Source organism: Lacerta agilis, chromosome 15 (genome assembly GCF_009819535.1).
Source record: "Lacerta agilis isolate rLacAgi1 chromosome 15, rLacAgi1.pri, whole genome shotgun sequence".
Lineage (NCBI taxonomy): Eukaryota > Metazoa > Chordata > Lepidosauria > Squamata > Lacertidae > Lacerta > Lacerta agilis.
Genome location: NC_046326.1, coordinates 41,967,341 through 41,992,770, shown reverse-complemented (window position 1 = coordinate 41,992,770; position 25,430 = coordinate 41,967,341). Strand labels below are relative to the sequence as shown.

Genomic DNA, 25,430 nt, shown 5'->3' with positions numbered 1-25,430 from the left:
CTTTTTTCGACTTACGAATTTTTCGACCTACGAATGTGCATTCGGAACGGATTAAATTTGTAAGTCGAGGTACCGCTGTACTGCAGCCTGCAGCAGTGTCCGGGCGAAAATTGGGGAAATGTCCAGGAAAATCTGGACGTATGGCATCCCGTGCCAGCGGTGCCTTTTTTGCCTCTTCCCCCTAAAAATAGCTCCAAAACAGATTTATTTGGCAAAATAAATAAATGAATAGCTCAACAAGTTTTCTGTCCGGATTTTCGCTGTTTGAAATATGGCAACCCTAGGGGTCCGTATTCTGGTCGCCTCGCTTCCCGAAGGATACTGGAAAGATTGAGAAAAGGGCAACGCAAATTAACAAGGGGATGGAGCAGATCCCCCATGTATGAATATTGGAAAGTGGAGAGAGAGAGAGAGAGAGAGAGAGAGAGAGAGAGAGAGAGAGAGAGAAGTTATTCCTCAATGAATATTGTCTGTGCTCTGCAGGGCTTCTGGGCACCAGTGGATGGACGCCCCAGGAGAGGAGAGTTGCTCTTGTGCTCTGGTCCTACTTGCAGGTCGTCCCCCCCCCCCACAGGCATCTGGTTGGCCCCTGTGAGAACAGGATGCTGGACTAGACGGGCCATTGGCCTGATCCAGGAGGCTTTTTGTTTTTAATTTACTCAGGACCTTGAATGAGCACAAGTCAGTTCTACGGTTGCGCCATAATCAAACAATTCCATTTTGAAGAAATGAAGGACTTTCCACACATTAGATTCTTAGGCACGTACCTTTTTAGACGTGTACCTAAAAATCTATAATGTATTTGCGTCGAATGTGCGGACACTTATATCACGCAGGTGTGTTCTCAAAGGAGCTAGAATGGCGTGGCGCACTTAATGTGTGAAATGGCTGTAAGGCTGCAATCGTAGACAGAAGCTCGGATGTGGAGAGGGCTTATTGGCTTGTTCTTTGTACTTAGAGAATTGTAGAGTTGGGAGGGACCCGAAGGATCATCTAGTCCAACCCCCTGCAATGCAGGAATATGCTTCTGCCCCATACGGGGATCGAACCTGCAACCTTGGCGTTATCAGCACCCTGCTCTAACCAACTGATCACTTGTTTTTGCTGTGCATTTTGTGTTCTCATTTTGTATTTCTATGTGGCGAACCGCCCTGTGATCTTTGTATGAAGGGCGGTATACATATTTATTTTAATAATAATAATAATAATAATAATAATAATAATAATATTGTTGGGGAGTCAGCCCCTTTGAGCAGAGTGAGGCTGACTTATGAGTAAACAGGTACACGGTGGCCGAGTGACTCATCTGATGCAAACATCACGCAATCCTCAGTCTGCAGATTTGTATAGTTGCCTCGTGGTACCTGGCAAAATGCAAATAAAGCACAGCTCTCCCATCCGGCCCCTCTCTGTGGCACGGCAGGGGGCGGGGAGGTGGAGAAAAGAATCATTTCGTTTTCTGCAAAATTTATCCTCTGCCTTTCATCACCAAACATCCTTCCCGGGGGCAGCTCTCAAAAGAACGCCGATCCGATGCAGGCAAGAAGGCAGCCGTCAAAGCTGTGTCACGACACAGAACGAACAGGCTGGGATGGATGGCAGGGGTCTGCCCCTTGGCAACTGTCTCTCGGAAAGCCCGCCCCCCCAAAACTTGGCAAACTGTTTTCCTTTATGCTGCAGCCTGGAATGCTAGCAAGCTTCCATTATTTGCAATTAACACGCACAAGTCTCGGAGGAGAGATTGTCGCCGTCTCTTTGCAGATCCCCCCTCGAGGGAACCGTATCCGACACCTGCCCTGGCAGGATTCGAACCCTGAGAGAGGCAGCTTAGCTCTCAGGAGCTTGGCACCATTGGCTGTTGTCCATCTACTACCAAGCCAGGCTGAAGCTCTTTGTATTAATTTACAAATCCCTGAGCGATTTAGGTTCAAGGTAGCTTGTGAACCTCAGCGATATCACTGAGATCACGCGCTGGAGCATTGCAAGTCATTCCCCAAGTTGGCAAGTTCTTTTGACAGCATCAAGAAACCGAGCCTTTAGTGTCATTGGCCTAGTCCTGTGGAACCCTCTGCCACTAGAGATTCTGAAAGCTTGTATTTCGCTAGGCTTATGCAGGCATTTAAGAAGACATATTTCCATTATCTCTGGTGTCTCAGACATTGTAAATTCTGCTGGTCCAAACAAGGTTGTTGGCAAATGTAGGTAAGCTGTTGGGTTACATCCAATAGATGATTTATCTCTTAAGACAGTGTAGGCTAAAATGTCATCATCTATCACTTGGTCCAAAGTCAATAGGCCTTCTATACGATTTTTCCATATCACCATCTTTCCTCTAATTTTTAAAGTTGGGTTCCCCCACAAAGTCAATTTTAGCATGGGAAAAGGTGTCCAATCTATTTTCACTAGACATTGCATTCCACAACTTTCTAACTGGCACAATTGTTTTCAGAGATTCATGAGTTCTAACGTATTTTGATCCTAATACCGCCCATCCAACTAAAGGTGTTATTATATACAGTATAATAGCCCAGATCAGAAAATTGACGCCAGTTGTTGGCTTCCAGTATTTAATATTTGGCAATAAGGAAGCATGATGATAGGGCTCCATATTCGGAATGCCAAACCTTCCTTCGTTAAATTGTAATTGCATTTTCTGTAAATATATTATCGGAGTTGAGGAACCCCATAGAAATTTTCTAAACAAATAAAATTGCCAAAGGGTATGGTTTAATGACTCCCATCTATCAATATCTGAAGAAATCTTGCTATATATTTTATTGATATTGCATTTTACTAACAGAGTTATATCTTTTGATATAGACATACCTAAATGGATTTGGAACGAATGCAGAACTGATGCTCCTTAAATGGATGGGTGACCAAATTTTCACTAGATTGGCATCAATTAGCTCTCCTTCCACCCTGGACCAGTTAATAGAATATCCTGATTATTTTAGTAAAGGCACCTATCATTTGCATCAACATGGGAATAGTAATATGATTAATAAACAGAAGAATATCATCTGTAAATAAAAACAGTTTATATCCAACTGGATTATGTACTACTCTGTAGATCTCCCTCTGTTGTCTCATAGCGCAAACCAAGGTTTCCATGCAAATATGGAAAAGCAAGTTTGAAAGTGGACATTCTTGTCTAGTTCCTCCAAATTGTGCTTGTGTGATATTCAGGGCTTCTGTCCAGAAAGGTGAATGATTCCACGGGGCACCGAGGCAGAGAAGAACCGGGGAAAAGCCAAGGGTTCTCCCTGTTCCAAGGATGCTGATCTCACCCTTTCTTTCTCCTGGCAGGTGGATATTGAACAGCTGGACCCCCGAGGGCGCACCCCCTTGCACCTAGCCACCACCCTGGGGCACCTAGAGTGCGCCCGAGTCCTCTTGCGCCATGGGGCGGACGTGGGCAAGGAGAACCGCAGTGGCTGGACAGGTGAGTCTCCCCTCTTCCACCTGGGAGTTGAAATCAGCGTTGTGGGGGCAGGGGCAGGCTGCCAGTTTGTTTGGGCCAGCCTGATCTACACTGGCCGGCAGCAGCAGGCCAGGGGAGGGGCCAGGAAAGGGGTGGGCCTGATCCAGCCAAAATGAAGTACCACCCCCTTGAATGCAATGCTCGTGCTTCAGTCTTTCCCATTGATATAATGCTCTAGTTTGGCTGGATCAGTGCACAAGCCACAGTTGTGCAGATGCTTACTCAGAGAAGTGAGCCTCCTCGATATCTTGTTATTTATCTGTTTATTGCATCATCATCTAATTATCCCAGGGCAATGTACAACGTTAAGAACATAATTTACACAGCACAATAATGAAAACAATAATAAAAACATAACACAGAGCATAATAATAAAATAATCATACAGGTGAAACTCGAAAAATTAGAATATCGTGGAAAGGTTCATTTCTTTCAGTAATTCAACTTAAAAGGTGAAACTAATGTATGAGATAGACTCATGACATGCAAAGCTTCCTCATTTAATCCCCACAACATCCCTGTGAGGTAGAGGCTGAGAGGCAGTGAGCTTCATGGCTGAGTGCAGGATTTGAACCCTGGTCTCTCCCAGGTCCTAGCCCGACATTCGAACCACTAGGCCACGCTGGCTCCATGGTAAGTGTGCTTTGGACTAGAGACTTAGACTGAAATCCCACGCACCAGAGGGCTTGTGTGTGTGTGTGTATGTGTCAATGTGGCCCTCACGGACCTTCTGTCTGGCCCTTGGGGCTCTCCCCAGACCACGCCTCTCACTGGCTCTCCTTTACACCTTCCGTGAGCGTTTTTGCCCACCTGGAAATGGATCCCTGAACTTTGTCCATGCCTCTTGCCTTGCCTGGATGGAGGACAGAGAGGAGTGTGCAGGTGTAGAAGCCAGGCTCTTATATACAGGTAAAATTTGCATGTGTTGCCCCACCCACTCTTGGAGCCTCTGGCCACGCCCACTGTGGTCGTGTGGCCCCCAAGAAGCTGCCCAGAAGCAAATGCGGCCCTTGAGCAGAAAATAGTTTCCCCTACCCCTGACGTAGGCAGTTAGCTGGGAGTAATTCCCATGGAACGCAGCAGGGCTTACTTCTGAGTAAATTTGCCTGGGACGGCGCCACTGCCTTCCTCTACCAGGGCCCATTTACTGCCCTAATTAAAATGCCTTTGCCTTTTAGACGGGTGGAAGCTTTGATCTCTTTGCCGCCCTACGGCAATAAATATTTGATTTGTCGCTTTTACAAATTTATTACGTGGCTTTTTTTTTTTCTTTCAACCTCTCGCGATTCTGCGGTTTTCTTGATGTGGGCGGGAGTGTTCCTTAACTGCTCTGAAAAATTATTTAGGGGATTTGCCATATGAAACATCAAAACCGCCGAGGTGTCCTCTGCGTAACTGGTGCGTGTGCTTCAAGAGATTTTGCTTCCTATAATCACTTCCAGCTCAGCTTCCAGGATGCCCAGCCAATTATGAAATTAACACACTTGGATGGAGTGGCACTCCTCTGCTAAACGACAAGCCTTGGAACAAACAGACCGATCCAGATTTCTTCAAACCGGCTTTTGCTCTTGTTGGACGGTCCGGTTCAACCACAGCTGATGTGTGACCTGTTTTTAATTCTCAGTTTCTCTATTTTGAAATTTATTATCACGGTCACAGACCAGTCCCAGCCCACATACAATATCAAGGAAATCAAGGAAACACGATAGGGATACATTTGAATTTGCAATTAGGTATAACAGGGACAATACAGATATAGAAACAATTAAAATATATATATTAATTAAAACTTAGTCACTAAAATATAACCTGAAATTATCATTTAAGGCCTTAATCATTATGATAGCACTGCTTGGTTTCTCTGTTTTAAACAATGGGTTTGTTGGCTTCACTTCTGACCAGTTTCACTTTGCTGTTTTTTGCTTTATTTTCCGTTTCCTCCAAGGAATTCTTTTTTAAATAAAATAATATTTTTATGAAATTTCCAAAAAAATGACACATAAAATTCCAATGCATTTTAAAAAGATATTTCTTTTCATTTTTTTGATTTCCCAGCCCATTTTTCGTGGTGTTTTACTTATCTCTCCTTTGCTGCACCTTATCTTAACTCTTTTAAACATCTTTTTAATACAGTATCATAATCATCACAATACAATACTCTCCAAGGAATTCAAGGTCGGGCGCACTAGGTTTCCCCTCCTCATTTAATCCTCACAAGAACCCTGTGAGGTAGGCTAGGCTGAGGAGCAATGTAAAGTCCCCAAGGTCACAGGCAGTGAGTTTCATGGCTGAGTGGGGAGATTTGAACCCGGGTCACTCCCAGGTCTGAGTCTGACACTCTGATGCCAGGGTGGCTCTTTCCCTGCCGGGGGGGGGGGGAGGTGAATAAATTTAAGGACAGCAAGGAAATTCCTTTCACCAGGGGTGTGGGGCCCACATTCCCACATCAGTGGGCGGGGCCTGGGGGCAAAAGTGGGCGGGGCAACAAAGGTAAATGCTACCTTTGTACAGGGAAAGTTGGAGTTTTCCCACATAGACCTCCCCTCCCCTCTTCATCTGGGAAGGGAATGGAGGAATGGTCCGTCATTCAAGGACCCGTTCCAGGCAGCCAGAAAGCAATCAAGGAGGGGTGGAGTGGCCGAGAGAAAGTTTGCAAGGGCCAGACAGACAGAGGTGGAGGGCCACATTGCATCCTGGACCGGAGGCTCCCCCAGCCCACCCTGCGAACTGATTTATTACGATGTCAGCTGTCAGGCGCTTCATCAGATGTGTGAAGTTTGCAGAGATAAATTCTTTATATACATTGGTCAGACCCCCATCTGTGTCCAGTTCTGGGCACCTCAGTTTAAGAAGGATATCGACAAGGTGGAAGGTGGGCAAAGGAGGGCAAACCAGGTGATCAAGGGTCTAGAAACAGGTAGGTAGCCGTGTTGGTCTGCCATAGTCAAAAATGAAAAATAAAAAAAAATCCTTCCAGTAGCACCTTAGAGACCAACTAAGTTTGTTCTTGGCATGAGATTCCTTCCATATCACCTAAGTGTTGGAAATTGTTGCTGCAGCGAACTTGCTACATTTAGGATGGGAATGTAAGTCAAGGCAAGATTCCTATAACTTAATTTTGACGGAAACGATACAGGTTACTAAAGAAACCATTGGTGACTTCTGTTTCAGTGTATCTGAAGAAGTGTGCATGCACACGAAAGCTCATACCAAGAACAAACTCAGTTGGTCTCTAAGGTGCTACTGTAAAGAAACCATGGTTTGTTGTCCAAAATTAATGTTTCTGATGGTGCCAAGTGTAGATATATTGCCAAAGGAATTGGTCTCCTGCGGGTGGTGCTGTGGGTTAAGCCACAGAGCCTAGGGCTTGCCGATCAGAAGGTCAGCAGTTCGAATCCCCGTGATGGGGTGAGCTCCCGTTGCTCGGTCCCTGCTCCTGCCAACCTAGCAGTTCAAAAGCACAAAGTGCAAGTAGATAAATAGGTACCACTCTGGCAGGAAGGTAAACGGCATTTCCCACACGAAAGCTCATACCAAGAACAAACTTAGTTGGTCTCTAAGGTGCTACTGGAAGGAATTTTTTATTTTATTTTTTATTTTGTTTTGAAGGGTCTAGAAAGTAAGCCTTATGAAGAACGGTTGAAGGAGCTGGGTCTTTTTAGCTTGGAAAAGAAGAAACTGAAAGGAGAAAGGATGGCCATCTTCAAATATCTCAAGGGCTGTCACATAGAAGAGGGGAAAAGCTTGCTTTCTCCTGCTCTGGAGGGTAGGACTCGAACCCATGGTTTCAAGTTACAAGAAATGAGATTCCAACTAAACCATGGGAAGAACTTTATGCCAGATGCCCCCAGCCCCAGATTCTCCTTTGCTCTTCCCTCCACAGTGTTGCAGGAGGCGGTGAGCACCCGGGATCTGGAGCTCGTCCAACTGGTGCTGCGGTACCGCGACTACCAGCGGGCCATCAAGCGCCTGGCCGGCATCCCCCTCCTGCTTGAGAGGCTGCGCAAGGTACGCAGGGGGGGGGGGGACTTCCTTGAACTCGTTGCCATCGTCATCCCTAAGGGAGAAGAAAAAGACTCTCCTGGTTGTCTCTGCTGCCTGTGGTTTTCTAGATTGTAACCCACTCAGGGCAGGGACCTTTTGTCAGAAATAAATGCATCCCATCCACCCCGGTTTACCCCCTGCCTCTGTTTCTTCTATCTTCCTCTATTGGACTACAACTCCCAGCAGTGCCAGCCAGAGTGGTCCAAAACAGGGTTGCGATGGGAGCTGGAGTCCAACACGGGTGTAAATGTTCCCATCTGTTAATTCCTGGGGATTTGAGCTGTTGTTAAAGGCAAAGGAGTCTGGGTGGTAAAAAAAAGTTGGCAACTCTAGTTGTACATTTAAAAGTTGGCAACTCTAGTTGTACATTTAAATGAATGAATCGCACACACAGAGAGAGAGAGTTGGGCTAGAGGCCAGTTTTTCAAGCCTCATACCTAGAAGGTTGGGCTAGGGCTGGGCCAGGAGTGAACCCAGGCGTCCGGTGTCCCTTTGACCTCTGTAGCCCTTGACCTTTGACCTCTTCTCTCCTTCCACCAGGCTCAAGATTTCTACGTGGAGATGAAATGGGAATTTACGAGCTGGGGTATGTTTGCATGCAGAATAATAATAACAAGTAACAGTAGGATTAATAATAATAAATGTAACAACATTAATAATAACTACTTTGGGTTCATTTTTTGGGGGGGTTGTGGGCTGCCCCTCCCATCATTGAAAGCAACGTGCCCCCACCCCCAGCCTGCCTTTGTTCCCATTAAAAGTGATATCAGGACTTCAACGTAAGCCGGGGTTTATCTTCCACCCGCAGTGCCTTCTGTGCATCCTTGAGATAATTCAAGAGTACCTCTGAACACGCACAGAGTCCTTTCCTCCCACTTTGGGGTTTCCAAGCCAGGCTCTGAGCCATGGATGGGAACCTGCTTTGCCACAGTGGGCGAGATCTTTATTTACTGTATATAGACCACTGTTTCATTAAAAACCGGCAAAAGTGGATAAAGCCATTCAGCCAAAACCAAATGGAAAAGTCAAAACCAGGCAGGGTAAATTAGGGGAGGACGCAGAAGCCCCGAGCCCTAATGCTGCCTCTCTCCCCCTCCCCTCGGCAGTCCCCCTGGTCTCCAAAATCTGCCCCAGCGACACGTACAAGGTCTGGAAGTGTGGGCAGAACCTCCGGGTGGACACGACGCTCCTGGGCTTCGACCACATGACGTGGCAGCGCGGCAGCCGCAGTTTCATCTTCCGAGGACAAGGTTGTTGGGAGCTCGGCTGAGCCGCTTCGCGTCCCGGGGACCCCGTAGGGAAGGGAACTTGAGGAAGGAGAGAGATTCAGGGGCCACGCTTTCCCGTTGCAGAAAGCCAATGCATTGGGGGGACTACGGGAATGCATGGTTGTGAAACGGGGCACAATTATATCGTGACGAGTTATATAAAGTATGTATTGATTGTATAGTTGCTCTGTATTTATGACCTGCTGTAAGGGCCTGGAGGCAGCAGACACCTGCCTGTGGCCTCCACAACAACCCTGCAAGGTAGGCTAGGCTGAAGGGTGAAGAAAAGCTTGTTCCTGACCTGCATGCTGCACCAGTTGTTTTGCTGCATTTTGCAGCTTTGCTGCTGGAATTGCTACAACTTGTGTGGGGTTTTTTTTTGTTTGATACTGAGGGGTATACACATTATCAAAGCAGGAAATAATTTGTGGGGTTGGGGACAGATGGGGCAGAAGGCAGGGAGCCCGACAGCAGGTGGCGCCAGAGCCAACTTCTGTTTTGTCCCCGTCTTCCTCCTCCCTGCTGAGTTCTCACTGAGACAGAGGAGGAGGAAGCTGGCAGCCCCAGAGACCGGCAGGCAGCAAGAAGGCAGCTGGGTGGGGGCTGGCTGAGATCAGACTAAGGATGGTGAGGCAGTGCCTTGTTTCCCCTAAGAGACCGCACACTCCACTGGTTTCCCCTTTGGCCAAGCCAGATTGTCAGGATACACCCCTCTCAGGAGAGCACCGGTCATTTCTCTCTCTTCCTCTGCCCCGCAGACAGCAGCGCCGTCGTGATGGAGATTGACCACGACCGGCAAGTGGTCTACACCGAAACGCTGGCGCTGGCCACCCACGACCGGGAGGGACTCCTGGCCATGGTGCAGCCCACGGAGGAGCAGGTGATGGGCCGCCTCCTGGCCCCCGTGGTCGCCACCCAGTTGGACACGCGCAACATTGCCTTTGAGAGGTGAACCAGGATCGCATCCTCCGGAGCAGGGTGGGAGGGAAACCTCTGCCCTGCGGGCCAAATGTGGCCCTCCAGGACTCTTCCTCAGGCCACGCCCTCTCCTGAGCCACACCCCTTCCCTGGCCACGCCCCTTGTCACCCCTCCTTCACCCTCTCCTTGAGTGTTTTCGCCTAATCATCCCTCTTTGCTGGGTTGGAAGGAGCAGAGAGGTGTGTGTCAGTGTCAGGGTGGGTGCCGGGAGCAGGTTAGCCACAACTCACAAGGTGTCGGTGAAGTTTGACTCTTTAGTCAAAGAAACAAAACAGCGCAGGACTAGTGGCCACAGCAACTATTCCCAGCAGAACTTGCCCCAAGGGGGCAGTTGCGAGGCCCTGCCTTCCCACAGCTCCCTAAATCTCCTCTTCCCCCAGGTCTTTCCCAAGCAGTCTGAGGCTCCTTCATCTTGCCTGTCTTTGCTTCGCCCTCTTCATACCTAAGGGACTGTCTCTCCTGGTATGTCCCGGGTAGGACCTTAAGGTCCTCAAAGAATAACTATGCTAGGTTGGCTTCAACTAGGGCCAGGGCCTTCTCAGTACTGGCCCCAACTTGGTGGAACAGTCTATCATAAGAGACCAGGGCCCTGCAGGATTTGGCATCTTTCCGCAGGGCCTGCAAGACGGAGCTGTTCCACCTGGCCTTTAGGTTGGTTTCAGTTTAACCCTGATGTTTCATTCTTTTGGTGTGATTGGTGGGCTACTTAAAAATGAGGCTGCACTATAAATTAAATTTTAAATTGTATTTTAATTTGTATTTTAATGAATTGTTTTTATTAATTTGTATTTTAATGAATTATTATTATTATTATTATTATTATTATTATTATTATTATTATTATTACTGGTTCTGGGCGACCAGGGGGAGACGAGCTGGTCCCTGGCTTCTTCAGCAGCCTGCCTCATCTGTGCCTCTTGACCCCCCCCCCATCCTCTCCAGCCTCCGCTTATGCCTCCGATTCTCTTGGCCCCAGCCTCTTCCTGCTCACGAAGTCCTTATCTCTTTAGCTTCCGACACCTCCTCCTCCCAGTCTTCTCCCTCTGACCACTCATTGTCGTCCCACCACCCCTCCCCTGGCCCTGAGCCTTCTCCCCTTGGGGGTTCCCCAACTTCTGCCTCCCCCCACTCCTCTGCATTCAACCAGTCCATGTCGGAAAGAGTAGAATTTTGCCTCTGGCCCCGCCCACCACTGGGATCTGGCCCCTGAGAGGCTGCCCAGGAGAACATGCGGCCCTCGTTTTGAAAATGCTGGGTTGGGTTGAGTTGTGAGAGCCCTCCTTGTAGGCATCTCCAACCAACGTCTCCTCCAGCTGATTGCTTCCAGGGTAGATGCCTGTTCTTCTGCCCCTGGAAGAGGAGAGGCTGCTCTTGGCACCCAAATCGCACCCAAGACTGGGCTTCACCTGGCCTCTCCCCATCTTCCTCTTTGAACTGGACCCATGGAGTTGAGTGGTGATTTATTCCGTGGCCGGGTGAGAGAGCTGAGCTTCCCTTCTCCCTTCCAGGAACAAGACGGGTATTTTGGGCTGGAGGAGCGAGAAGACCGAGGTGGTGAACGGGTACGAGGCCAAGGTGAGGACCGGCCGGGGCGAGGATCTTTGCAGGAGAAGGGTCTTTGGGTAGAGAGAGTAAGCAAAGGACCATGCAGTCGGGGCGATGGTAGCAGAAGACGAGGAGCTTGAAGCTGCTGCAGGGGATGTTGGGGAGCCAGGGGAAGTTGCGCTTTCCCAGAGCCACCGGAAGCAACCTTTGGCATTTCCCTGCCTCCCTCTTCAGGTTTACGGGGCTTCCAACGTAGAGCTCATCACTAGGACGAGGACCGAGCATCTCTCGGAGCAGCACAAAGGAAGAACCAAAGGTAAACCTTTTGACCTCTCCTTGCGGGGGTCTTCCAGGGTGTACAAGGCGGGCAGAATCCTGATACCCAGGAGCCACACTGCCTCTGTCTAGAGCCTAAACTGAGGGTGATCCAGTGGATTTGCGGTGGACCAACCACCCGTGTTTTAACCCATTGCCAGTCCAGTTAAAAGTCATTGGCAAGTCCCAGGTTCAGTCTCCAAAGGCATCTTCAGGTAGGACAATTCCCCTCGCTGGGAAACCTGGCGAGCCGCTGCTGCCAGTCAGTGCAGGCAACACTGGGCTTGACGAGACCAACTCAGCCCAAGGCAGCCTCCTATGTGTAGATGCTCTACCGCTGAGCTGCGGCCCGTTCCCAAAGTCTCAGAGCTGGCATGAGGGCTGACAACCGAGAGCATTGAGAAAGCCACAGGTTCCCAGTCCGGGAGAAAGCTCTTCTGGTGTGTCTGTCTTTTACAGGCGGGAAAACCCCTCTCCAGTCCTTCCTGGGCATTGCCGAACAACACGTGGGTCCCAACAATGGGGTGAGTAATAAGTGGGGGCAGCAGGTGTGGAGGACACCGCACCCCAGAAGCCATTTGAAGGCTCCTTTTGTTGCAATATTGTTTTGCGGCACAGCTGGAGATCTTCAGACCGAGATGTGGATCTCCAGATATGGATCTCCAGGCTTCTTTGCTTGGCCCACGGGACTCTCCCCAGGCCACGCCCCTACCCAGGCCACGCCCCCTGCCACGCCCCTCACTGCCCCTTGCTTTGCCCCATCTTGGAAAGGTGTGTGGTGTAGTGGTTAAGAGCGGTAGACTCGTAATCTGGTGAACCGGGTTCGCGTCTCCGCTCCTCCACATGCAGCTGCTGGGTGACCTTGGGCTAGTCACACTTCTCTGAAGTCTCTCAGCCCCACTCACCTCACAGAGTGTTTGTTGTGGGGGAGGAAGAAGGGAAAGGAGAATGTTAGCCGTTTGGAGACTCCTTCGGGTAGTGATAAAGCGGGATAGCAAATCCAAACTCTTCCTCCTCCTCCTCCTCCTCCTCCTCCTCTTCTTCTTCTTCTCTGGGATAGAGGACAGAGAGGGTGTGTGTTTGTGTAGAAACCAGCCTAGTGCATGAAGGTAAAATTTGCATTTATCGTCCCACCCACTTTTGCCTCTAGTTCCACTAACCTCTGGCATGTGGCCCCCAGAAGCTTGTCTGAAAGGCAGGGTGGCCCTAAGGCTGAGAAAGGCCCCTGGCCGTTTTTCCAGATTTTATTGCTGCTGCTGGTTCCATTCATTCATTCATTCATTCATTGAATTGATATCCCCCCCCCCCCCGTTTTTTCTCCAAGGGGTGCAAGGAGATGTGCATGGTTCTCCACATCTCCTCATTTAATCCCCATAACAGCCCTGCGAGGTAGGTTAGGCTGAGAAGGATTGACTGGCCTGAGGTCACCCAGTGAGAGCTTCATGGCCAGGTGGGAAGATTCGAACCCTGGTCTCCCCGGGATCCCAGTCCCACACTCTAACCACAGGGCCTTCACTGGCTCACTGTCCCCCCTGGGATAAAAAGGATCTCAAACATAAACCAAGGCTTGGCGAAGCAACAAAGGCCCCCTTCTTAGGATACCCTCTCTCCAACTTTGCCTTGGTTTCCCAAACACCGTCCCCGCCCCACCCCCTAAAGTGCCTGGGGTGCCAACACCCACCCAGAGTCCCCCACTAGAGTTTAAGGAGGATATTGATAAGGTGGAACACGCACAGAGGAGGGCGACCTAGATGATGAAGGGTCTGGAAACCAAGCCTGATGAGGAATGGTTGAAGGAGCTGGGTATGTTTAGCCTGGAAAAGAGGAGACTGAGAAGAGATAATAATAATAATAATAATAATAATAATAATAATAATAATAATAATAATAATAATAATAATAATAATAATAATAATTTATTTGTACCCCGCCCATCTGGCTGGGTCTCCCCAGCCACTCTGGGCGGCTTCCACCAAACATTAAAATACATTTAAAATATCACAGTTTAAAAACTTCCCTAAACAGGGCTGCCTTCAGGTATTTACTACATGTCAGTTGTCTGTTCCCTTGGCTTCTGATAGGAGGGCGTTCCACAGGGTGGGTGCCACTACCGAGAAGGCCCTCTGCCTGGTTCCCTGTAGTTTTGCTTCTCGCAGTGAGGGAACCGCCAGAAGGCCCTCGGTGCTGGATCTCAGTGTCTGGGCTGAATGATGGGGGTGGAGACGCTCCTTCAGGTATACTGGACCGAGACCATTTAGGGCTTTAAAGGTCAACACCAACACTTTGAATTGTGCTCAGAAATGTACTGGGAGCCAATGTAGGTCTTTCAAGACCGGTGTTATGGGGTCCCGGCGGCCACTCCCAGTCCCCAGTCTAGCTGCCGCGTTCTGGATTAATTGCATTTTCCTGGTCACCTTCAAAGGCAGCCCCACGTAGAGCGCATTGCAGTAGTCCAAGCGGGAGATAACCAGAGCATGTACCACTCTGCTGAGACAGTCTGTGGGCAGGTAGGGTCTCAGCCTGCGTACCAGATAGGAGAGCCATCTTCCAATATCTAAAGGGTTGTCACTTAGAAGATGGAGCAAGCTTGTTTTCCGACATTAGGGAGAACTTTCTGGTGGTAGAAGCCGTTCAGCAGCAGAACGGACGTCCCCTGAGGGTGGCGGACTCTCCTCCATCAGGTGTTTTGAGCAGAGCTTGGCTGTCCATCCGCCTTGCACTTCCTGCATTGGAGGAGCTTGGACTCGATGACCCCCGGGGTCCCTTTCCAACCCTCCGATTCTGTGATTCCCTTCTCTCTCCCCGCAGGCTCTCATCACGCAAACGCTGAGCCACGCCAACCCCACCGCCATCACGCCGGAGGAATACTTCAACCCCACTTTTGAGCTGGGGAGCCGGGATATGGGGCGCCCCATTGAACTCACCACCAAGACGCAGAAGTGAGGCTGGGTGGGTGGGTGGGTGGCAGGCAGGGAGGGGGGTCCTCTTTTGGGTGGGGTTGGGGTGAAGGACAGCCCAGGGCTCACTGTCTCGCCCCACACCCCCTTGCCTGGGCTTCTCTGTCTCCCTCCATCAGGTTCAAGGCGAAGTTGTGGCTCTGTGAAGACCACCCTCTCTCGCTGGCTGAGCAGGTGGCCCCCATCATTGACCTGATGGCCGTCAGCAACGCCCTCTTTGCCAAACTGCGGGACTTCATCACTCTGCGCCTGCCCCCGGGCTTCCCTGTGAAAATTGGTGAGGAGACCCCCCCCCCCACCTGGGCAGAGCTGGGCTGGTTGGTCCTTGTCCTTAACACCTGTGCATTGGTCTACTTGACCCCCGAGGTCCCTTGCAACTCCACGACTTTACGAAATGCTCCTTTCACTCCAGGCAAGAGACCCAGCTGGGTGATCTGCAGACCTTTCCACTTCCCAGAAATCATGGAGTTGGAAGGGGCCCAAGGGTCATCTAGCCCAACCCCCTGCAGTGCAGGAATCACGGCTAATTCTGGGCAGGTAGGGCTGTAAACAACACTGGATGTGTCCACATTCGTGGCCTGAAATGCAGAGAGGTCACCCCTTCTGTCTCCGGCTGCGTTTTGAGCTGCATTTACAGAGGTTTTCTCATCAACATCGGGATTGGAGATGTCACACCCAACATGCAGGGCTTTTCTTATTCATTTCCACGCCCCCATCCCCCCCAAAAATCCTATTCACAAACCTGTCATCTGCCCCACTGGAGGCACACTCTATGGTCTTCAGAGACAGATGGATGCCAACCCAGATAGTCATGTCTATTCATTTCGGTGGCTCTACTCTGAGTAGGACTAACGTTCCATAAAACCCCTAATCTCTCTCGTTCTCTCCCCCACCCGGCTAGAAATCCCCATTTTCCACATCCTCAATGCCCGCATCACCTTTGGGAACCTCAACGGCTGCGATGAAGCCGTGGTCTCGATCCGAGGGGCCGGCAGCCCCGGCAGTGACGCCCCGTCGCCAGGCAGTGACCGCTCCAGCATAAGCAGCTCCAGCTCTCTTGGTATGTTGGGGGGCAGAGGAAGGACATAAGGGGAACCTGCTGGATCAGGCCCATGTCCCATCTGGTTCAGCCTCCTCTTCTCACAGTCGCCAACCAGATGCCCCAAAGCAAAACGCACAAGCAGGACTTGAACACAAGACCCCTATCCCCTCCTGCGGTTTCCAGCAACTGGGATTTAGATGCATCACTCTGTCTGTGTAGGCAGAGCAGAGCTATTGTGGCTGGCGGCCATCGATTGCCCTTCCTTACTCCACAGATTTGTCCAATCCTCGTATAAACCCATCTTGGTTGGTGGCTGTCACTGCCTCCTGTGGCAGTGAGTTCCACAGATTAACGATGTGCTGTTTGAAGAAACAGCTGGGAGCCTTTGAGGGGGGGGGTTCCCTCAGCTGTATGAGGCATGAGGAAAATAGAGGTGAATGGGGAGGGGGGCTTTTAAAGGGAACGGAGTGGGCATGAAGCAAGATACAAAATCCTCAATGCACCCAGAAGGAATCATAACACCACTTAGGGGCCATGTGCCCAACATTGCTTCGGAAGTTTCAGAAACATAACAAAAATTATAATAATCAGTGCAGTTTGGAAACAAGTGGTTAAAACCACCTTTTCTTCTTCTTCTTCTTCTTCTTCTTCTTCTTCTTCTTCTTCTTCTTCTTCTTCTTCTTCTTCTTCTTCTTCTTCTTCTTCTTCGATCACTCGTAGCCGAGTAAGATTGTCTTCCATAAACACGGTTTTAACAATGAGTCCCTAAGTGACTGTGGAGGCCAATTCTGGATCCACACGTCCTTCCACAGTGGGGACATAGGTTTCCGGGCGGGCGTTGATCACGGTGTGGATTTGCCAAGTGTGCACGTTTCTCCCTTGCGTCCAGAGTTTGAGTGTCTTCAAAGCCCACAACACCTTTGGTCAAGGCTGTTCTCGACTGCATTCTCGAAAGATGCAGCCCGCCATCTTGATTCAAGATGGCGTCTGACCATCTCCAAATACAGGCCAGAATCTGCTCCTTGGTCTCGGGAGCTGTCCTGCAAAACCTGATTCCAGAAAACAGAAACGCCACCTTCCAAAATACCTAGCAGATTCATAGTGGGGGAAACCAGGGGAAACCTCAAGGCAGAGGTCCGAGGCCCCATTCGGCAGAGCAAGGGGGAGGGCGCAGGTACATTTTCCAGGGGTGCGGAGGAAGCAGAACAAGGTGTGATGAAGCGAGACCTCTTTGGCAGGGGTGCTGTGCTGTAGCTTTGATCCTCTCCCCCCCCCCCTTCTAGGCTCCTGCCGGTGCTATGAGATGGATCCGTCTCTGTTCGAGGCCCCGCGAGGCTACAGCGTCATTGGGACCCATCCGGAGCCCCTGCGGGGAGAAGACGACGACGACCTCCTCCAATTCGCCATCCAGCAGAGCTTGCTAGAAGCTGGGAGCGAGTATGACCAGGTGGGCCTCTCCATCCCTCCCCAGCTGTAGGGCTTGGGGGATCTGTTATTCTGCATGTAGAAGAGTCACTGGCCGATACACACCCCCGGCGTCTCACAGGACCTCCAGGAGCCTGGCTGGTGGGGAGAGCTTTGCGCAGGGGAGGTGTTGCCATTCAGGGGAGAGCGAGAGTACCTGTAATCTGCTAAATCAAGGCTGGGGAACCTAGTGAGAACCTTTCAGTGGCTGCACACCAGACATGTCTCTCATCCGTATGGGCATTGTTCCTTCCAGGCAAGCAAGAGACACCATTACACAGGCCAGGGAGGAGTATGGTCTGCAGACAGCCCCAAGGGCTGGTTTGGTTGCAACAATGAACTATGGTTTGCTGTGACATACAGTGGTTCTGGGCTCTCACTCTCTTCCCTTTTTTCTTCCTGTGCATCTGTTTGAGTCTGCAACGTCCTTTCATGCCTGAACCCTAAACTGTGGTTGATCTTACAGTTTAAAAGAAACGAGCCAGCTTCAGAAACTGTGGTTTCGGCAAACCACAGTTGAACAAAGTACGCTTAAGACTAACCATGCCTTATTTGGATTGGGACGTAACACTAAACTGTGGTCAGCTGAAAAGGGAAGCAGAACCTTCCTGTTTCTTCCGCTCGTATGCAGAACGCTAAACTACAGCACAAAAGCAGGCAGAAAAGTGAGGGTCCAACCTCTCAGGTGCATCGAGGAGCAAATGTCTTCTGCCTCTGCAACCTCGTCCCCTCTTGTCCCCTGCAGGTTACCATTTGGGAGGCCTTGACGAACAGCAAGCCAGGCACCCACCCCATGTCCCAAGATGGGCGCAAAGTTGACAGGTGAGCGCAGGACGCTTCTGGCAAAAGCCCTTCTCCATTTCTGGGGTCTCCGCACCAGGGACGGGCAAACTTCACCCTGGTCAGATCTGCTTTGGGTTTCTTTAACAGAACCCCCAGTCCCTCCAGCCAGAACCAATCGCAAAAGATACATTGGGGAAAACTTTTAAGAACAGAGTGCCTCCGAGCCCAGGGATTTATTTTCAACACTGAGCTCATGCAAAAGTCCATTCCTAGTTAGCAAAAGATTTGTTTTTGATTCAGAGACCTAATTGGACCATGGCAGGTGGGGCGAGGCACCTTTTGGGTGTTCCCACTGTTGTTTGTCTTCCGGTTGTTGACTCCCAGCTGTTTGTCAACATCCACAAAAAGCCTTGTTTTACCTTAAAGGCTTGACACATTTTATTACGTTCCCAAGCTTTTGTGGACCAGAGTCCACTTCATTTGTAAAAGAAGAACATATTTTATTATGATATAAGCATTAAGAACATCAGAAGATGGAACTGGCAAAATAGGAGAAGCATTAACCTTTTTAAGTGGTTCCTGGTTTTGTATTGTGATATGTTGAAAGAGGGAACAATGTGAAGGGTTGTATTTTTTAGCGTTCTCTTGGTGGTAGATGTTCTTGTCCACGGCTGGTTGGTGGGTGGGATCCAGCATTCAGTGTAGTAAACGCAGTAAAACTGTCCATTCTCACATCAGAAGAGCCTGTTGGGACATCTGGTTGGCCACTGTGAGAACAGGATGCTGGACATGAGGGGACTTTTCAGAACCACAAAATCATAGAATCTGTAGAATTGGGACCACAAGGGTCATCTAGTCTTTGCAATGCGGGAATATTTTGGCTTGTCCTGATCCAACATGCCCTGCTCTTTAATGCTAGCTACAGAATTCAGCTTTTGGAGAAGCTCATTTTTGTTTTTAAGAGACAAGTTCCTAGCCCTCATTGTTCTGTGAGAACAGGATGCTGGGCTCAATGGGCCCTCTTTGGCCTGTTCCAACAGGACTCTTCCCGCATCCTCACAAAGTGAAATAAATAAAAATATATGTATGTTATACAGTGGTACCTTGGTTCCCGAATGGCTTGGCTCCTGAACAAATCGGCTTCTGAACATCGCAAACCTGCAAGTAAGTGTTCTGGTTTGTGGACATTTTTTGGAAGCCGAACATCCGTTTTGGCTATCGGCATTGTTTCTGGGGCCAACCAGCCAATCAGAAGCCGCACCTTGGTTTGAGAACGTTTTGGAAGTCAAACGGACTTCCAGAATGGATGGAGTTCGGGAACCAAAGTACCACTGAAATTCCATTCCGGCAGCAGAATAAGTCTTCCCTTGGCCGGTATCATTCAACTGAATGCAGACTTAAGCAGCCACGTTACCTCTCTTTCCTTTGCTCCTCCAGGACGCCCCAGCACACGCCCCCGCCCCGCCCCACAACCCCACAGCAGCCCCCCAAGGCACCCACGGCGGGCAGGGGGCCCAGCCACCCGCTGCCCAGTTACGCAGAGCAACTCCGCCTAGCCATGGAGCTGTCCGCAAAGGAGCAAGAGGAAGCCGAGCGTCGCTCGCGGCAGGAAGAGGAGGAGTTCGAGCGGATCCTGCGCCTCTCACTCACCGAACAGTAGCAGAGCACCCCCCCACACACACCCAGTGATCCGGGAAGGTGGGGGCTGCGTGGTGGGGAGCCAGCAGCACCCATGCACAATCCCCTGGCCTGCCTCCAGGTGGCGCCAGAGCTCTGCAGACTCTGAGGACCCCCCCTTTCTATTCTTAGCCATGCCAAGTGACTTATCAGCAAGGATTTGGGGTGGGGGTGGGGGGCCAGGAATGGAAGAATTTGGGGGACGGGGGGGGTACAGAAATACTGACCCGACTGGGGAGGCGCCAAATGATCCCCACCTCCCCAACACTGAGCCATTTAACAGCCCCCCCCCACTCCTCGGGAGGGGGGGGGCGCAGCAGGTAAGTCTCAATGAACTGGAGATTTTTGCACAATGGAGGCACTTAGGGGAGCAAAGGTGGGGGGGGGGAGAAGAGAAGCAGAAATGCATCCTCCCTCCCCCCCCAACACACACACACTCAAAACACTTCATCCCTGTCTCTGTGGAGCCTACCAGACTTCGCTGGGTGTCTTCCCCATCCTGTGGTGGGCAGGATCCGTCCTCATGGTTATGCATTGCCCATGAAAAACATACCCCACCCTCCCAATGGGGCTTTGGCCAGGGGCGGCAGGGGGGGGGGGCTGTGTGTTTTTCTGCAATTCTGGCCACCAGCAGAATATAGCGAAGGGAGCGGGAATCAATATTGGGCCAGAGTGGATATTTTGGGGGGTTGTGGGGGGGGGGTACTATGCAGCAGCCGCTTGCCTTGGAAGTTGGGGGAAATTTGTGGGTGTTTAACATTCTGCGTTCCCTGATCTAACTTAACTCTCCAACTGAGATGGCTTTGAAAGAGAACTGGACCAATTAATGGAGCTGACTCTTCTCATGTTTTTAATACAGTGGTGCCCCGCTAGACGAAAATAATTCGTTCTACGAGTGTCTTCGTAGAGCGAATTTTTCGTCTAGCGAAGCGGCAATGCAGCGCGGAGGTTTTCGCGCTTAAAAATTTTTTTTTTTTCGTCTTGCGAGGCAGCCCCATTGACTTTTTCGTCTTGCGGGGCAGCTTCCGCTAGACCAGGGGTGGCCAACTTCCAAGAGACTGCGATCTACTCACAGAGTTTAAAACTGGCAGTGATCTACCCCATTTTGGGGGGTTCAGGTCAAAGTTGGTGAGCTTTTTATAGGAAGGAAGAAGGCCCATTTGGGGGGGGGGGTTGGGTTAAAGTTGTTGAGTTTTTTCAGGGAGGAGGCAAAATGTTGAGCTTTTTTTAGGGGAGCCACAGTTGTTCAGCTTCTTTGGGGGGAGCCAATGATCTACCAGTGATCTACCGCAGACATCCAGTGATCTACCAGTAGATCACGATCTACCTGTTGGACATGCCTGCGCTAGACGAATGCCGTTCGTCTAGCGAGTTTTTCGTCTAGCGGGGCACCACTGTACAGTCGTACCTCTGTTCTCGAATGGAATCCGTTCCGGGAGTCCGTTCAACTTCCGAAAACCAGGATGTGGCTTCTGATTGGCTACAGGAGCTTCCTGCACCCAATCGGAAGCCACGTCGGACGTCCGGGTTCCAAAGAACGTTCGCAAACCGGAACACTCACTTCCAGGTTTGCGGCGTTTGGGAGCCAAAACGTTTGAGAACTAAGCTGTTTGGAAAAAAACACCAAGGTACGACTGTAATAATAATTTGAAATAATGTTTTTTAAAAATTTATATTCCGCCCATCTGGCTGGGTTTCCCCAGCCACTCTGGGCGGCTTACAACCTATATAAAAACACAAGAAAACATCAAACATTAAAAAGCAGAGTATCTTATACAGACTATAAATAAACCAATTAATTGATAGAAAGCAATAACAATAATATTCCCCCCCCCAAAAAAAACCCTCAACAACTGCTATTACATCTGGGAGGGAGGAAGACAGAAGTTGTTAGCTCTGGAGGGAGAAATTTAAAAATAGAAAATTAAAATTAATTGTAGCCATAGAATTGTAGAGTTGGAAGGGATCCCAAAGGGTCATTTAGTCCAACCCCCCCGTGATGCAGGAGTCACAGTTTAAGAATCCATATTATGGAAAATTAGCATTAGACAGGTTTAAACACATTCTGCTCAAGTGCCGCTTAATCTCTCCAGCCCCAGTCTTCAAAGCAGCCTTTGGGGCTGCTCATTATTTACTAACTAACTAGCGAACCAGGAGAGAATTTAATGTCACATTTAGTTCAGGCTAACAGCTTTCATTTAAAAGCAGCAAGGTTCTAGCCCTCATTGGCACCAGAGATACATGTGGATGATGGGCTGGAAAGCAGCGTGACCTCTGTGTGTGTTTGGGCCGGGGGTGGGAGACAAGGTGGAGTCGTGGGGCTGCCCACAGAGTAGACACCATTGAAATTAACAGACCCAAGTCAGTCCTATCTATACGCTCCAATGAGGAGAATCAGCTTCCAGTACAACTCCATGGTTCCAGCTCCATCCAAAATGTATTAATTTCTTCCCCTTGCCTGGGAGAAACCATCAATGTCACAAGTGCAGGGGGGGCGGGGGGAGAGAGAATAAAATGGCGGAATGGATAGGTATTATAATGGGACTTTAGCATTGCATAGTTGGAAGGGATCTGTGGATCATCTGCTCCAACCTCTTGCAATTCCGGAATATGCAGCAAGGTGTTGGTTTATGTTTCAAATGTTGCACACCTTGATAGCACACAGCCTCCCCCCCCCTCCCTGCAGTGGGTCTTCCCTTCACATCCCTTCACAAGCTTCTTTCTTGAGCTTGAATCAGAGCAGCAAAATCAGTGCACAGCTATGGAGAGAAGCAGGAGATGATCGGCAAGGAAGGACAGTGGTGGGTGGGGCTAGGGGAAAGTGGGCGGAGCAAAGGAGGCAAATTTCACCTGTGTTCACTCTGCTCTATCCTCCATCCAAGAGGCAGGATCGGAGCTCCAGGAAGCATTTCCAGGCAGAAATCTTCAAGCAGGGGCAGTGAGGGGTGTGGTCTGTAGGGAGAGGGTGTGGCCAGGGAGGAGGTGGGGCCTCTAGGCAGGGGTGGGGCTAAGGAGGAGGTGGGGCCTGGGGATTCCAAGGGCCCAATAGAGAGGTGGGGTGGGGAGGGGACCCCACTTTCAGCCCCTGCTGGGATAATTTAACCTGGAGGTGGATCCCTGGAGATAAATTCTAGGTTATTTTAATTTGAAGACTGCAATTCAGCTAGTAGCCTCTGCCTTCCTCTGCCGCCCGTACCAAGTGCACTTACGAACCCCGCTTTTCAAAAACCCAGGTCTCCACTGCCTGATTCCGGACCCTCCCTGTTGGGTATCAACACTGTAATGCTGTTTTCCCCCCCAGACATGACTTCCAAACTCCAAAGGGAGGGCAAGGGGAACCCTTTGCTAGCTCTGCCTAAGTGCCAGGCATGGGGTGGGTGGGGGGGTGGGAGGAAGCAGTGCCCCCTAAGCCCGGGAAGTGGGGAAAGCTTTCCTTGACCTCTCAAGAGCTCCGGTTGTTGCCTGCAACTGAGTCAGTGTAAATGGGCAGGCTGGTTTTGAAGGTGGAGACGTGTGCAGCTCGGTGCACCCTAGCAGCGTAGAACGGTAAGAGTTGGAAGGGACCCCCGAGGGTCATCTAGCCCAACCCCCTGCGGTGCAGGAATCTCAACGTGATCATGCACGCCAGGTGGCCACCCAAGCTCCGCTTACAAACCTGCCGGGAGTCTGTTCTACCGCCAAGCAGCTCAAGCCGCCAGAAAGTTCTTCCTGATGTTGAGCCAGAATCTCCTTATCTTGTAACTTGAAGCCATGGGTTCGGGTCCTCCCTTCCGGAGCGGCAGAAAACAAGCTTGCTCCATCCTCCATGTGACGGCCCTGAACCTGCCTCGCTGTCCTCCGCTCTCCCACAGATCCCTGCCCCAAACTCTTCGCTTCTTTTCCTCTTTGAGACAGAGCTCGGAAGTTGGCGGACGTCACAGTAAACCATGGTTTACTGAACCAGGCCAGTGGCTTTGAAGTGGAAGGTTTCAGCCATGACCACTGGCTTCAAGGGAGGGGTTTGTATGCTGCAGCTAAGGGTTTGCTCCAGTTCTTATTCCTCCCCCCTTTTCCCTGAAAAACACACCTCCCCTGGTGTAGCCCCGCTAGAGCGTCTGGGACTCTCTGAGGTCATGACAACCCTCCGTTGTTTAATGGTGCTAACCTAACACACAAATACACACACACACACACACACACACACACACACATGCCTCTTCCTTGTCCTAAACTTTTGCCTCTAGGTCCAGTTCTCAGAGACATGCCCCCACCGAGACAAGACAAATGTGTCGTGCACAGTTTGGGGGTGGACCGGGATCGGGGTGTATGCATGTGGCTCTTCGGAAAGGACGTGGGTCCTTAACCCCCATACGCTGGGGGGGGGAGGGGAGCCACTCTCGGAGGGGAGGGACCGCAACAACCAGCCCGCTCAGGTGTGTTACCTACACAGAGACACAAAATAAAACCTCGTGAACCTTCGCTGTCTCCTGCCTCCCGTCCTTTTGGCGTCTGTTGGGAAAGGGTCATAGCTCAGTGGCAGAGCGCCCAGCTTGCAGGCCGAACTTCTCCAGGTGCCGTTGAGAGAGGCTCCGTAACTCTGAATCTGGGATATACCATGGAGCTACGGTTTAAGAAGAAGCTCAAAATTTCATTTTATTTACTACCTTGTTGAAATCCTGTCGCAGAGCTCCCTCACGGTTTGCTGCCCTGTTTTATCTTCACAACCACCCTGCGAGGTAGGTTAGGCAGAATGCAACCCACCTAAGGCCGAGCTCTGTGGCCGAGCGTTAATTCGAACCCAGTCCCTCCTGGGTCCGACCCTGTCCAATGACAACACAGCCCTGGAGGCTATAGAATTGGAAGGGATCCAGTGGGGTTGATGGACACAGTTTTGTCCTTTTACAGACAGAAAAAAAGAGGATAGTCTGATGAGCACCTTTTAACTGCACGTATATTTTAATCAGCGTTTGCGCATGAGCAATGGCCCTCCTGCCATGTCCCCCCCCCCCGAGGTTCCAGCTTTGCAATACAAGCATGGGGGGAAGGGGACAGCCCCCCCTCCCGCTCCATTCCAGGGATCCCCAAAATTCATTGGCACATCCTTACAAGCCTGGGCACAATTCAGGGTTGGCCTACAGATCTCTCCTCCCCCTTTCAAGCAGCTGGCACTCCACCCAACTACCTATTGCAGAGAACCCCCCCACCCCCATGCCCCCCAAAAACAAAGAACTAAGGGAACTCATCAGGGCTCCGGGTAATTGTTCCGAACCATCCCATAATACCCCACCCGTTCGCTCAACACAGCAGCCACCCGATCCGCTCTCCTCTGGCCAACGTCTGCCCCCGCCTGCAGGGTCTCTCTCCCCCCCCCCAGCAAGCAATGCCTGCCCCCCCACTTCCCTCATCCCCCTTCACCCACAGTCTCCATTCAACCTCAAATCTCGACTCCCCACCCTGGTCACTGCATCCCAAAACACACATGGAACACCCCCCCCCAAAAATAAAAATAACACAGTTGTCCCGTTCCGTGGCAAGGAGAAGGCAGGATGAGGTAGAGGGTGGGTGTTGGGGCCAGTTTTGGGGCAGGGTGGGGGGCCAAGATATGAACTCTGATCCCTCTCTCCTCTCTCCCCGAAAAGGTCTTGCCTGTCGTTCCAAAGCAGCTGAGATCAAAGACCAAGCTAGGGGTGGAGGTCTGGGTGGTGGGCCATTTCCAGTAAGCGGCGGCGGGGGGGGGGAGAATGTCCCTGCTCCCCACCGCAAACGTCCGCTGAGCCATGGGAGAATAAGCAGCAGAGTCTCCAGGAAGGGGGAAAGATGCAGAATCTGTGTCTCCGGCGGAAGGTGTCCCCAGGCATGGTCAAGGCTGGTGGGTGGGTGGGGTTTTTGGGGG

General features: G+C 50.6%; 1 protein-coding gene across 1 annotated transcript in view; it reads left to right on the top strand.

The window, feature by feature from the left end:
- ANKRD13B (ankyrin repeat domain 13B) overlaps positions 1-19,740 on the top strand; it is a 28,536-nt gene extending 8,796 nt beyond the window's left edge. The window contains exons 2-15 of the mRNA XM_033172220.1: positions 3,310-3,445; positions 7,368-7,492; positions 8,069-8,114; positions 8,635-8,778; positions 9,555-9,744; positions 11,284-11,350; positions 11,555-11,636; positions 12,095-12,159; positions 14,444-14,574; positions 14,712-14,869; positions 15,494-15,652; positions 16,918-17,081; positions 17,844-17,920; positions 19,319-19,740. Of these exons, the coding sequence (XP_033028111.1) occupies positions 3,310-3,445; positions 7,368-7,492; positions 8,069-8,114; positions 8,635-8,778; positions 9,555-9,744; positions 11,284-11,350; positions 11,555-11,636; positions 12,095-12,159; positions 14,444-14,574; positions 14,712-14,869; positions 15,494-15,652; positions 16,918-17,081; positions 17,844-17,920; positions 19,319-19,541 (1,767 nt within the window). The 3' untranslated portion in view covers positions 19,542-19,740. The remainder of the gene's footprint in view (positions 1-3,309; positions 3,446-7,367; positions 7,493-8,068; positions 8,115-8,634; positions 8,779-9,554; positions 9,745-11,283; positions 11,351-11,554; positions 11,637-12,094; positions 12,160-14,443; positions 14,575-14,711; positions 14,870-15,493; positions 15,653-16,917; positions 17,082-17,843; positions 17,921-19,318) is intronic.
- Positions 19,741-25,430: the final 5,690 nt, after the last annotated feature.